At 42.6% G+C, this 14,581-nt stretch overlaps 1 protein-coding gene across 1 annotated transcript in view; it reads left to right on the forward strand.

Annotated features, from left to right (window-relative positions):
* Positions 1-14,581, forward strand: part of BCAS1 (brain enriched myelin associated protein 1) — a 101,188-nt gene that overhangs the window by 51,165 nt on the left and 35,442 nt on the right. The window contains 4 exon segments of the mRNA XM_019458112.2: positions 4,805-4,963; positions 5,953-5,997; positions 8,426-8,560; positions 13,151-13,327. Of these exon segments, the coding sequence (XP_019313657.2) occupies positions 4,805-4,963; positions 5,953-5,997; positions 8,426-8,560; positions 13,151-13,327 (516 nt within the window).

The following is a 14,581-nucleotide window of genomic DNA, read 5'->3' on the forward strand; positions in this document are numbered from 1 at the left end:
TCATATGTAGTTGTAAGAAGTAATACAAGGGTCCCTCAGTGGTAACATCTTGTGAAACTATGATACAATAACACAACCAGGATATTGGCATTGATACAATCCCATGGAGAACATTCCCACCAAGACAAGGACACGTCATGTTGCCCTTTTATAGGCTCATCCCCTTCCCTACCGTATCCACCCCTCCGTTAACTTCTGGCAACCACTCATCTGCTCTCTCTTTCTATAGTTAGGTCATTTCTAGAATGGTATGTGTACTCTTGGGACAGGCAGGATCCTCTGAAGACTCATCAAGGTCACGGACGCTATTAATTGATACTGTTCCTCTCCTTCCTTTTTTATTGCTGAATACCCTTCCATGCTACAGATAGACCACATTGTCTTTAACGGTTCATTCATTGAAACACATCTGGTTGTTTCCAGTTTGGGGCTATTCCAAACTAAGTTGCTATAAACTTTCCTGTGGAGGCAAGTGTGAATATATGTCTTCATATATTTTTTGTGAATATATGTCTTCATTTTACTGGTGAGAAAAAACCCAGGAGTACAGTTGTTAGGTTGTATTGTAGCTGTGCATTGAGTAAGAAACTGCTAAACCCTTTTCCAGACAGGCTGTATCATTTTATGTGCCCACCAGCAAGCAATGTGTGTGCGATCTAGTTTTTCTGCCTCCTTGTAAGCATTTTTCTTTTTTGTTTTTTGGTTTTTTTTGGAGGGGGGTGGGGTGGGGTCAGTGACTGCTGGTATTTCCAGGTTGCTGGCTCCATTTCCGGGTCTAGAATCTATGAGGCAAAAAGAAATCCCAGGAACTCCCCACCATATGGTTCCTCCAGTCTGTAGCTGGTCTACCTGCCCCTGTCCACCTGGCAGAGAGAAAGCAGGGATTGGGTTTTCCATTTTGCTTACTGGGAGGATAAGGAAACATTCGTATTCTCCATCTTTCTGGAAGCAGAGTTATGTTTGTTTTAAAAGCCAGGCTAAGAAGAAAAAATTATTTCAAGAGAAGGGCTCAAGTTCAAGCCGAGGATTTCAATTTGAAAGGCCATAAAGCTGTCACTGGGGAAGAGCCCCTGGCAGACAAACCATCTCCTCGCACTGAGCAGGAGGGTCTACGGGGTCTCATCTCTCAGCTGCTGTCCAAGACTTGAGACACTGCTGCCCCCGGGGAAATCAGGGAGGCGGAGGGAAGCATCTTCAGAGATGTCTGGAGAAGACGCCATGGGGCCGAGGACAAAGCTGGAGGACTCCTGGAGTCCGTCCCTGGAGTTCTGTTGAGCCGTGTCTCCTCCATTCAGACTGCTCTGTCCTGGGCAAGGAGGTACAAATGGCTATCTGCTGCCTTCCTCAGAGGGTAGCCATCATGGCGGGCTTTCCCTGATGACCACCTCGACCCATGAGCACCACTTGACCTTCTACCAATCCGTTTCCCCTTCATTGACTTCACTGTGTTCCCTTTTATTTCCAGGGAGTTCAGTAAGTGTTCCCTGTGTGTCTAGCCCTGGAGAAGAATCATCGCCTCTTCCTCCCTGCAGGAAGAGCCCATCTGGGAGCTGGCAGACCCTTCTAGATGCAGACTCTTTCACTCACTGTGAGGAGCACTGGGAGCCCATGGGCTGTGGGGCCAGAGGGGCTCAGAGCAGCTGACCTAACCTGGAGGTCAGCACCCCCCACCCCCGGCAGAATAGATGCCTCCCCCACCCCCACACATAACCTTCTTGGAGGATTTCACCCAGTGACTAATTCACCCTCTGTTCTTTGATCTTCTTCATGTTTTCTCTTGCAGTCTTCACTTCCTGAGTCATGAAGTTCACTTATTGGTCCCTCTGTATTTTTGTTGGGTTTTGCTTTGCCTCCCTGCTGGAATGTCAGCTGTCTGAGAACACGGCTGTGTGTGTCTCCCTCACGGCTGTATTCCCAGCGAATGTGTCCATTTGGGGCACCCGGTAGACGTTCGATAAATAGTTTCCTTCCTAACTCTTATGCTGTCATAAATCCCAAACCTTGCAGTGATTCAAAAGTCCAGTCCCATTCGGGAACTCTAATCTCATATCCATTTTCTTTTCTGGAGCCAAGCTCTGATGCCACCTTGGACTTGTAATCTGGAAGGAATAGGATTTTCTCTCTTACTTCTCTGTCCTCAGGTGTGTGAGTTCAGGGAGGAAGGACTGAGAGAAAAGGGCTCTGGTCTTTTTGCCTTGCTGGTGCCATTGTCCTTTCTTGACTGTGCTCATTTTTTCTGGTTTAGGCAACTATAGATCTGGTGGAGCGGGGAGTGTCTGGACTGCCAGCTCCAGAGCCCATGCTAACCCTCCGTGGTCTCTCTGAAGCTTGGGCACAGTCCAAGTTCCCCCACGTAGCACATGACTGAACGGAGATAACTCTGTCCTAGGCAACACCGTAAGTCAGACCCAGTGGGACACCTCTCAATTAGATTTATTCCTTGTACCACTTTCAAAATGGCTCATCGCCCAAAACACCTGTTGGATTATTGGTATAATATTCTTTGTTTCAAGTTTTATTTAAAATTTTCTCTTTATTCTTCTGCACGTCGCTGTCCAGTTTTCCCAGCACGCTTTGCTGAACAGACCATCTTTTTTCCCATTGGATACTCTTTCCTGCCTTGCCGAAGATTAGTTGGTCGTGTATTTGTGGGTCCATTTCTGGGTTCTCTATCCTGTTCCATTGATCTATGTGTGTGTTTTTGTGCCAGTACCGTCCTGTCTTGATGATTACAGCTTTGTAATACAGCTTGAAGCCCAGAATTGTGATGCCACCAGCTTTGGTTTTCTTCGTCAACATGACTTTGGTTATTTGGGGTCTTTTCCGGTTCATACAAATTTTAGGATTGTTTGTTCTAGCTCTGTGAAGAATGCTGGTGTTATTTCGAGAGGAACTATGAATGGATAAAGAAGATGTGGTATATATGTACAATGGAGTATTAATCGGCAATCAAAAAGAATGAAATCTTGCCATTTGCAACGACGTGGATGGAGCTAGAGGGTATTACGCTAAACGAAATTAGTCAGAGAAAGACAAATACCATATGATTTCACTCATCTGTGGAATTTAAGAAACACAGCGGATGCACATAACAGAAGGGAAGGAAAAATAAGATAAAAACAGTGAGGGAGGAAGACCATCAGAGACTCTCAAAAACAGAGAACAAACTGGGGATTGCTGGAGGGGAGGTGGGGGATGGGCTAAATGGGGGATGGGCATTAAGGAGGGTGCTTGTCGGGATGAGCACTGGGTGTTGTTTGTAAGTGACTGGATTCTACTCCTGAAACCAAGACTACACTGCATGTTAACTAACTTTTTTTTTTTTTTAATCTCTTTTCACTCAGCTTCACCTAAGCAAAAATATCCACAGTACCAAAGGTCTGGTGCCAGGAATAACATTTTTTTAAAGCACACCAAAGCAATAACTTTCTGTGTGCGCGTGCGTAGCACCTAACATGAAATCCCCGTACCTGTAGGTATCTTACCACTCATCCGCTATAAACAACATTTTCAACCATCCTTCCTAACAAGTGAATAAATAATGTTGCTATCACTACATTATACCTTAGAATAAAAAAAATCCAACTCACGTGAAACCTGTTTTTTTTTTCAAAAGAGCCTCTCTTCCAAAGCAAAACAGTTTCTGCCTGGAATTAACTAGAAAACCCAACAAGCTTGTCAAGGCCACAGCTTTGATCTGCTTTCAGTTTTACAAAGTTCTAGTTCTTTATGAGACATTTCACGAGAAGCACCTCTCCATTTAGAAAGAGTGCCGGGGCTGAGCCAAACCTTGCAGGATACGTGTGTTATTATTACCTTTTAAAATATTCATCAAAATGTATTTTTGTATTTTTATAGCCGTCCCACAAAAGCCCCATTTTTAATGCAGGCTACTCTGGCCCGGCCTCTGGCATTAGGCTAATCTTACGTACATAACCTGCGTCCAAAGTGAGTGCAGAGGAGAACGGGGCACAGAAACTCAGAGAAGGAAACAGATGTCGTGGCCGGCAAGACCCAGAGAGATGTCAGTGGTGGGGGGAGGGGGAGGGAAACTCGAGATCAAGCCTGAAGAATGAATGGGTTTGAAGTAACCTGACTTAGGCTAGGGTCACGGCTGTAGAGATGGGGAAAGGAGGACAGGGGTAAGGGCCTCTGGGTGGTTCATTCGGATGAACATCCAACTCTTGATTTCAGCTCAGGTCACGATCTCATGGTTCGTGGGCTCGATCCCCACATTGGGCTCCGTGCTGAATGTGCAAGGCCTGCTTGGGATTCTCTCTCCCTCTCTCCTTCTCTCTCTCTCTCTGACCCTCTCCCGCTCAATCTCTCTCTCTTTCAAAATAAATAAACTTTAAAAAAATAAAACAACGGTACTTTTAAAAAGCTGACATGATTCTTACTGTGGAGATTGTGGGAAGTCAAATGGAGGCGTCTCTGGGGCTAACGTACGGATCGTTAGACTAGGTGACCACGGAGTTGGGAAATATTGGCATCATACACAGCCTCTTTGTAGAATTGGGAGAAAAGAGGTTTTGTTCGGGGATGCAACGTGCCCTGCTGTGTTTGTTCCCCTCTGGCTCCAAACAATGTCCCTCCAACTGACTGCAAATGCTGAATATGTTAGAAAGCAGAGGAGGGGAAGGAAGAGTGATTCTCATAAGCTCCCGATTGTTCTGCATCCCCGTGGGCAGAAGAAGTATGGCTGGAATTAGGGGTAAGGGAGAGAGGGGTGTGAAGCGAAAATATTGCTGTGAGAGTCCACATTCAACAAGTGGAAACTGTGACGACTCTGTTTGACACCTAGGACATAGTTGACAGCAAGGGGAAGGAAGGACAAGAGATCCCGACTGTGAGGTGCTCTGTCCCTGGGGACCCAGAGGAACTGGACGTGGCAAAGGAGGACCCCCAGGCAACAGATACAACAGAGAATCGTAATTCCATCATGAGCTTCTTTAAAACTCTGGTAAGTGTTTTCCTCCCCCTCTTTCCTCAATCCCATTGCTCAAAAGTTTGGTTAATTCTAAGAACAACACGTACGTGGATGTCATTGTATTGAATGGGGTACCATGATGGGGCAGCTGGAACACTGGAGAATGGGGACAAGAGGTGCCTTGCAAGGGGATCATGTCACATCAGAGCTGAGGACCACGATATGAACGTTGGGTGCCCAAACTGTGTGACTTGAGCTGTGTTGTCATGGAACTCTACAGTAGTTTGAAGTCTTACGGTCACTGATCATAAACATAGTTGGAAAATAGCTCCTTGAGTTGTGGACCTATCAGCGTAGTTTTGCCGCCCAAACGGCTGATAAAACTATAGAAATAATTCCCTATCTTGTTTCCTCTAAATCTACTTTAACTGCGTAGAGGCAAGCACCCGTGTCTTGTATTGCTTGCTTATCTCTGATTCCTCAAGGAAGCCACAGACAGTCACGTGTCAGACATGCAAAAGAGGGCTGAATGAATGAATGAATGAATGATCAAACAGACAGCTGCAGGTGTGTTCGAGTTATTTCCAAAGTCCGAGACTAACTTCAAAAGGTAAAACAAGTCAACAGAACGTGCCACAAACACCAAAGGGTTGTGCGTTTCTTTGGATTGGTGGTAGAATTCATGGAAAATCCGTGGCCTTCCAGGAGGCAGTTTTGAATGTGGTCAAGCCCTTAGTGAATGTGTAAGATCTGATACATTTCGTTATAAAATATTAATGTATTTTAGCTTTTCTATACCTAGAAATTATCCAGAAGTCCGTGGTTTTCTACTGAACTTGGTAGAACTCCTTTCTACTGGAAAGGACTTCTCATTACATTCTTTACCAGCAGAGTGAATTTTACCACCACCCCCCAGAAAAAAAAAAAAACAAAGACAAAAAAAAAATGTATCTATGAAATCAAATCACCTTACCTAATGAGCTAGCTATGAGTTTTAATATTTGGTTTTCTTACATTTTAAGGTTTCACCTAACAAAGCTGAAACAAAAAAAGATCTGGAAGATACGGTAGGTAGTTTGAAGGGTGTTCATGCTTGGGTTTGTGTGTAGAGTTGGGTCTGGGTTTGTGTCTGCTGTTTCGTGTCCTGAGTTTTGCGTGTGTGCATGTGTGTGTAGGCACGTGTATACTTACCTATATATTTAGCAATTGAAAAGTGCTGTTAGACTGTCTTTAAAACATTTCATTCATGTCAACGATATTTTAATGAAAATTTTAGTGGAAAGCTTGAAATATATGCTAACTCTGGATATATAATGTCACAATAACCAGTTTCTTATATAAAGTAAGAACCGAATACCAGTAACCATATATCATGTTAGTCTTGTTAGCTGTGTATAGAGAGACCCAAGGAATCTAGGAATAGGGTACAGAGTATGGAGTAGCCACTGGAAATGAGGAAGAAATGAGACTCAATTGGAAGTAGAAGGAAGCTGCCATATTTCCGGTTTCTAAAAAATACATTCTGTGTCTTTCATGTAATTTGAAAAGAATAAATCACCACAAAGGCAGTTGTTTGGTGAAATGAAATAGTCACCATTGGACTCTTGCCAAAGGAAGGAATGTTTAGAGTTAGAATGCCCTAGAGAGACCGAGTTTTTTCCTGTCTTCCTAGAGATTCAACCAATTCCCCTCAAAATAAATTTTGTTTGGATCAACTACTTTCTAGAGATGTTTTCCTTTACACTTGACAGAACTGATTATCCCTAATGGAACACATGGTTTAACTTTCACGGGAATCGGGAGGAAAGTTTAACTTGGTGACAGATAAGTGTCTTGGGTCCTCCTTTTGATAACGGCTTTGAAAGACACTGGGACCAAATAAATGGCGTGGCCAGCCCGATAACATCTGTTACCAATTTTCGAAGGGGCCAGGTTGTGAAAAGGATCCTGGAATTTATCTCAAGACCTGCGTTTGAGCTCCGGTCCTGCTATGTGGTAGCTGTATGATGTGATCCTAACCTATGTGAATCCAAATTTCAACGTCTGTCAAATCAGGACAACAAAAATTCCATCTCCCCCCCATCCCCCAGCATTGAATGAAAATATGACAATGCCTGGTAAACCACGGAATTCTATTCAAATGCAGGTGATCACGATTTCCATAACTGCTGCAGGACGTATTGAACCACCACTATTACATTTGTATTGTATTGATTGGTCCTTCCAGAATGTTCTTCTTATGTTAGGAAAAAAAAAAAAAAAAATATATATATATATATATATGAGGCATCTACATGCATTTCCTTTAAAATTAGTCGTTTGCTGCAAGTCAGCTAGGGTCAAGTTCAATGAATAGTTGCGTCCAAATGTTTCTCTTTTGATTCCGTGTCTTGCATTGTTTAAAGTCACATAGTCAGCACAATAGGCTAAAAACAGTGGGGTATGTGGGCGAATTGTGTGGCTTCTCAAGTGACCTGATGGCGCTAATTCTCTTCCGCTGTTCATACAACAAGACTCTTCCCACCCCAGAATGGGTCCCAACTGCACGTACATAGCTGATAAAATCTCACTACCCTGCCCAGAGAGGTCAAGGTCACTGCTAGTAGAACTGAGTCTCAAAAGCGAGTTTGGTGAATGTAGGTTGTCTATGATACAAACAGATCCCTTTATACAAACCTGCCTTTTTAACATCCTTTCTACTGAAGTTCTTGGATCCTTGCATTTGAAACATCTACACCATTTGTCCATCTTCCCATCTGGCCCAGACGGTTTTTAGCACACTACACGCCCCACACAAAATCCCCCGCCATTTGTAACTCGAGTCAACAATTCTGAATGGTTGTCGCTGGGTTATTTCAGTTCCAATCTCCCCCCACCCCACCCCCACTCTGGCTCTGTGGACTGGCACACAGTAGACACTTTTTTTGCCGGAGAGATCTGCTCGTCTAGAAGTCAGCTGAAATTTTTATGGATGATACTGCTTCCCTGAGGTTTCTAATACTGAATGAAAGATCGTCTGGAGAAAGGAAGCCACTCAAGGCAGTGTTTGCCTTGACTCCAGGATGCAAAAATAAATTGGGTGTCTTCAGGTATTTTTTTCCTTCCCATGTGACAATAGCATTTAAATATTTAGTGCTGTCAAGTAGGGGCTGTGTATCTTCTTTAAATCTGAATATTTTATATCATATAGATGGAGCTTAAATGTCCGGTCCTTGTCTTTAGCAAGTCGTGTTAATCTGGGTCATTTAAGTAGGTCGCCCTGATGAAAACTAAGATGTGCTTGAAATGGACTGTGAATGTACTGTGCAGCACATTGTCTCTGAGCGTTTAAGAAAAGAGAGTCATTCACGTGATGTGAATGTTGTGGTTTGGGGATGGGGGGTGCTGTCTCGGCAGTTAATTGTCAAAGCGTTTCAATGCACTTAAAAACAATGGGAAAAAAATGGATTTTGTCTAAAAACAAAGTTCTAAGCTGTGACCGCTGTTGCCCAAAAGGCATCCAAAGCAGAAAGTGTCTGTGATGGACAAGCTGGGCAGAAGATCTGTGAGATCCAAGCTAAAGCCACCAAGAAAAAGCCCCTGCATAGCCCCAGGCTAGGATTCGCCTTTAGGAAATTCTTTAGGCATAAGGTCTGTATCTTGTTAAATGACAAAGAAAAAAAAAAAAAAGAACCCTGGTCTTTACCACATGGTACAGGTGGCTGTCCCATGTCCTGTGTCCCCTCAGCCCTGCTTCAGGGAAGACAGCCTTGTATGATTGGGATCATTAGAGGGCATTAAAGATTTTGCGAATCAAATTTCAGTGATTATTTTAAATCTCCATAGTTATAAATAAACATCTGGCTAGTTTCTTCCTAGTGTGGACCAGGGTTCTGGAATGATCCTTCTAACTCCGTGTTTCCCAAACGTCGAAAGTATGCATACCATCGCAATCATTTTTGTCAGATTTAGCACGGTTCAGTTGATCTTTTTTATTAAAATGGACTCAATTCCTATTTAAAGGTATCTTTAAAGAAAACTTTTATTACATCATACATGGAAAACTGGAGTCATTTTTCACAAAGAGGTAACCATTAATATGGCTAATTAAAAAATAATGACCTTCTAGCTACCTTGTTTGTGTTAAGCTCTGAATCCAATGCCTTTCTCCATTAAAATGCAATTTGCCAGCAATAGAAAAATGTTAAAGATATACCGGCACCAGACTGAGCTTTTCCCCGAATGTTCTCAGGAAGATTAAATGCGAGTTGAAAAAAGAAAAGTATTTTTGCCATTTTCATGTTATTAAGCGTTACATGTCCGCACAATCTAAAATTACCTGTGATGCCACCAATGGTATGCTTCCTACGCTTTGGGAAATACTCTTCTAACCTCAAGAAAATAACGTTGTCTTTCTGTGGCCTGTTCCCTCCATTTTCAGTATTAACCAAGCTCATCCTGAGCCCAAATAAAAGCCCAGACAGAACGAAACAGTGAATGAAGGCAGAGCAATTTCTATCTCCATGTCCTTGGAAAGTGAGGACAACATAGAAGTTAGTTGTGAAGATTTCACTCTCAATTTCTAGGAAGAGACCAGTGTTCGTCTGAAACCATCAGTTAAGATCCCTGAATTGGGCCAGCATGCTTGGGCATTGTTTATTTTATTTATTTATTTATTTATTTATTTATTTATCTATCTATCTATCTATCTATTTTATTTTATTTTTTTAAATATAATTTACTGTCCAATTGGTCTCCATACAACACCCAGTGCTCATCCCAACAAGTGCCCTCCTCCCTGCCCATCACCCACTTTCCCCTCTCCCCCACCCCCCATCTACCCTTAGTTTGTTCTCAGTCCTCAAGAGTCTCTTATGGTTTGCCTCCCTCCCTCTCTGTAACTTCTTCCCCCCCCCTTCCCCTCCCCATGGTCTTCTGTTATGTTTCTCAAGATCCACACAGGAGTGAAAACATACAGTCTCTGTCTTTCTCTGCCTGACTCATTTCACTCAGCATAATACCCTCCAGTCCCATCCACGTTGCTGCCAATGGCGGGATCTCATTCTTTCTCATTGCCAAGTAATATTCCATTGTATATATAAACCACATCTTCTTTATCCATTCGTTGGACATATGTTTAAAACATCAACCATTCTCCACTAGGTTGAATGAACTTGTTAAAAAAACTTCCCCAGCTGGATGTTAGAGTCCCAGGACGGTGTATGCAAAGAAAGGCTCCATAGAAAGATCTCCTGGCTGCATCTGTTTTTGCATAAGCAAACCGTGTTATGAAGCCACGCTTTAATTTCCATACAGGCTTATTTTGTTTTGTAAAGACAGAGAGGGTGGAGTGATAGAAATTATGGGGCGGGGGGGGAGGGTGGAGATTAAAAAGTGGTGCTACTCTGTGTGAGAGACAATTTGGTAATTGCTAGCGAAATATGTCATAGACCTTACGCAAAGCAATCCAGCTGAATTCCCACCCGGAGCTTCTGTGAGGAGGGGGCCCTGAAAGTTTACAAAACGTATGACTTTCCCCCTCATGTCTGCATTTCATTAGGAAATTCATTTCATGCACAGCAAAGTTTCATGTCTCCAGAATCTCTTTCCTCCACACAAAGGGGACCACCCAAGTTCAGTATTCTTAAGGTTTCTCCCCCGATCATTGGTCTCACATCCTGCCACTGCCTTGCATTTTGGGCAAAGATAGGATTCGGGAAATATTGGCAAGAAAAGGTGCCCCTCCCTGGGATTCTGTAATGCCAACACAAGGACTGTAAGATTTTGCCTTGAGTTACGTTCAGTCTATTTTTTGTGTAAAAGTAAAGGAGACAACTCTCAAATGTTCTCAACTCTCATTTTTGCAGGAGTTTGGTAGAACTTACTGGCTTTTACCTCCTTTTTCTTCGTTTGTCATCCAAACAGAGAGAGAAATAGGGCCATTAAGACCAACCAGCCAGATTGTGGCATGATTATAGGAGCTGTGCCACTCACCCTCAATTTCATTGGAACCCAGGACAGAAAAGAGGAAATCCAAGCAAATTCAGGGATTAAACACCGTCTTCTGGTTTTGCTATTAAAAAAAAAATGCAGTGGTTACCAGTCGTGATCAACTCCTAGACTCATTTCTCTGTATCTCAATTTTTCTTTCTATAAGAAGAATTTTCTTAAAAATTTTTTTTCTTGGTTTAAAAAAGTAGGGAGGCCAGGAATTAAAAAGTGAAATAAGCTTATTGTTATAAATAATAAGAGTGTCAGCTTTGCTGAATCAGGATCTTTTTCTCTTGGCTTCGTCACATGCTATGCTTCGGAATCAAACTTTTTCACATGTTCTTCTAACATTGAACATGACAACATGCACACAAAGAAAGGCATTGTTTTAGGACTTTTTTTGCCATGCCCAGGAATGCTCCTCTCCCCACTCAGGTTTTCCTGATGTCCGCCCTCTCTGCAGGGCAGCTAAAATTTTAGTAGCTGGCTCATTTAATTCATAAGCTCTGCCATACGGTCATTGTTTTCCACTTCAGTGTAATGTTTATATCTTACTAACCCCTCTCCTCTCCCACACCCAGATGTGAAGACATATTAGGGAAGAAGGTAAGGTCATCTGAAATGCAATCTCCAAATCTAATGTTAGAATTTCATACGTGGGGTTGCCAGATAACCTACAGATACTCCGCCAAATTCAAATTTCAGATAAACAGCAAATAATTTTTTAGTATAAAGATAAATATGTCCCGGGGACCTATGTTCTGATGCCTCAGAATTTTTCTTTGTTGATCTGAAATGCAAATGGACAGGGTATCTTATATTCTCATTACTGAGAGTGTTTGCTGTATTTGGCCTATCTGAATCCATCCAGGAGATTGACTCCAAAAAACACAGAGTTTTTGTAATCTCTTCCATAATGCAGACAGAGTATTAATTCAGTTTATGCTGGCAGAACGCCATCTGGGGCACTTCGTTGGGAAGTGAGGAGATGGGTGGGCAAGGAGAAAAGACTACTAGTAGCCTATGACCCCATAGCCCAGTAAGGAGGGGCAGGGTGGGTAGAAACACAACATAACAGGATCCCGTGTAGACGTTGCTCTCCAGTCCTTTCTAGACAATTATTTAGCTATTTATTTAATGCCTATCTTATGCCAGACACTGGGCCTGATGGGAGCTAGGGATATAATGCTGACCAAAGCAATGGCTCTTACCCTCAGAGCTCATGGTCTGGCCAGGGAGGTGCCTATTCAATGAACAATTACACAAATATACTAGTTATATCATTCTATATATAATAGAGTTATCCTCTTGCGATGTTTTTTTCAAGGGTCTCTGGGTACTTTCCCAGTGTAAAGAGAAGAGGAGTACCCATCAGTTTCCCAATGAAACTGATGGGTGTAGATGTGTTTCTCAATTTTTTTGTCATTCTCACCTTCTGGCCATGAAGCTTTTTTTTAGACATTTTCTCCCTGGCTGCATATGATAGCACAGGGAGTGGGGAGACCTTAGTTCATTAGAGGCAGGGTATTATAGGGGAGCTGGTAAGAGTTTGGGTGTGGGTATCAGACTCCCTGGATTTTGATGTCAACTCTGCCCCCTTATTAGTGTAGTCGTAGGGAAGTTTTTTTTTTTTTTTTAAACAACCTGGGACCAACATTTCCTTCACTGTAAAATGAACATAGTAATTAGTTCCTTCCTCGTAGAGCTATTGTTAGTACATTCAATCCCTTAGAGCAGTGCCTGGCACAGGTACCTTTTCTTAAAAGTTAAGTTTTATTAAAAGCTGCAAGTTGGAGATTATGTCCCTTATGCCTATACCTTCTTTATGTCCCTTATACCTCCTTTAATGTCTAATCTGGACTAGTGAAATAATATACGTTTATAATAGGAACGCGGATGTATCGGAGGTGCCTCTTCAAGATGTTTTTACTGGTGGGAACATGACCAAAACCACTTGAAGGGCACTCGATATGAACTAACAACATTCTAACAGCAAAGTGCCTCCTACGAGCACCCTGATCCCTACTGACTTACAAGAACATGATATCGTTTTTTGCAAAAGGAAAATAACTTGACTTTTTCCAAAATTTTAACACAAATCCACATTCACATAGAATATTTGCAAGTACAGAAAATTGTGAAAAAGAAAACTAACATGCATAACCCCAGCCTGTATTTATAAAAAAAGAACCCTTTCGCTTTTGGAATCCTGACATCACTTTAATTTTTACTTCTTTTTTTACTCTACAGGGTGCTGAAAAGCCACCTGTCCCGTCACCTGACGTCCAGTCAGACAAAGCTAACTTTATATCCCAGGAGACCAGAGGGACGGCCAAGAATCCTACATCCTCTGAAACAGCGAAGGAAGCCCCCAAGGAAAAGGGGGCACCCACCTCTCTGCCTCTGAGCAAACTGTTCTGGAAAAAGGTAAGTTCTATTTTCAAGACTTGGGGACACTTTGGGGCTAGGAAGACTTGAGAAACTATTTCAACTGGGCCAATTCATGTGCTCACAAAGCACGCAGTTTATTTTTCTTCTCCCAAATGACTCAACTAGCCATTGAGTTGAAGACTTGTAATTTACTCCTGGGAAGAATGAAATGCCTGTCGTGTCATGTGCATATGTTTCACGGGAAAGGAAAGGAAATAAACAAGCAGATTTTTTCATTCTTGGAGTTATTCCGGCTCGTGACAGGCAGTTGTGGTATTTGGTGACTTCATTTTCTTACTAACATGGCTTAGTAGTCTGGCTTCTTCCTGGATTCCTCCGAGCACTCTCACTCCCGCGAGCTGAACCACCTCTGGGCTCCCTCCCTCTTTCCCCTGCAAGATATAATCTGTCATTAGGAACCACTAAGGCTCACTCTCCTTTTAGAAAACCAAGGTGTCCACCATTCTCCACCAGGGCAGGGCACACAGCGTGCTCTGTGATAGGGGCATTCACACCACCGTCCGATCTTTTTCCCTCTAGAATTAAGGTGGCGTGCAAGGGAGTGTGGTGGGTGGGGCTGAGTCAGTCTGAGAGCTATTCCTTGATCATCGTTGTTGAGCAAACCCCAGCTGCCACACATGTTCAGAACTCTTGCCTCTTTTAAATGTGGCCAAAGGATGAGCAAGAAGCCGTGGGTGAGACAGTGGAATATAATTCATAGAGCTGAAAGAGATCTAATTAGTAATTTCATCAAAACATCCACGCAAAACGTGCAAAACTTGGCACGCAATACAAGGCAGGTGATTAATACAGATGCCCCTGTGGTGTTCGTTGTATTCTTTGGTCCAGAATCCAGCTGGATTTCTGGAACTCTTCCCTGTTTGTTTTCTGTTGCACAGATATCTTTCTTCTGGGTCCTGCCCAAAACACAAACTCTAATACTTAATGAAAACTTTGGGTGATGTCATTTGGCATCCTGTTCTGGTCTCCTTCCTTCCCAGCCGCCAATTACTTACTTTTAAAAAAGCTTTTATCACCAATACAAGGCAGGGAACAGTTCCCGAGTGAATCAGACGTGCAGTTTGGTGGCCAGGAAGATGACTTAGGCAACCCGTACTCAAACATTTTTATTTAAACAATTATACATATTTAAAGTGCATTAGAAAAACTGAGCCAGCACATTAAACTCAAGATTTAATATATATGTTGTTCAAGGTGAGACTATAGATGTTTAGCTTAAGAAGCAATCCT

Source organism: Panthera pardus, unplaced genomic scaffold, assembly GCF_024362965.1.
Source record: "Panthera pardus isolate Hobbes unplaced genomic scaffold, ASM2436296v1 HiC_scaffold_25, whole genome shotgun sequence".
NCBI lineage: Eukaryota > Metazoa > Chordata > Mammalia > Carnivora > Felidae > Panthera > Panthera pardus.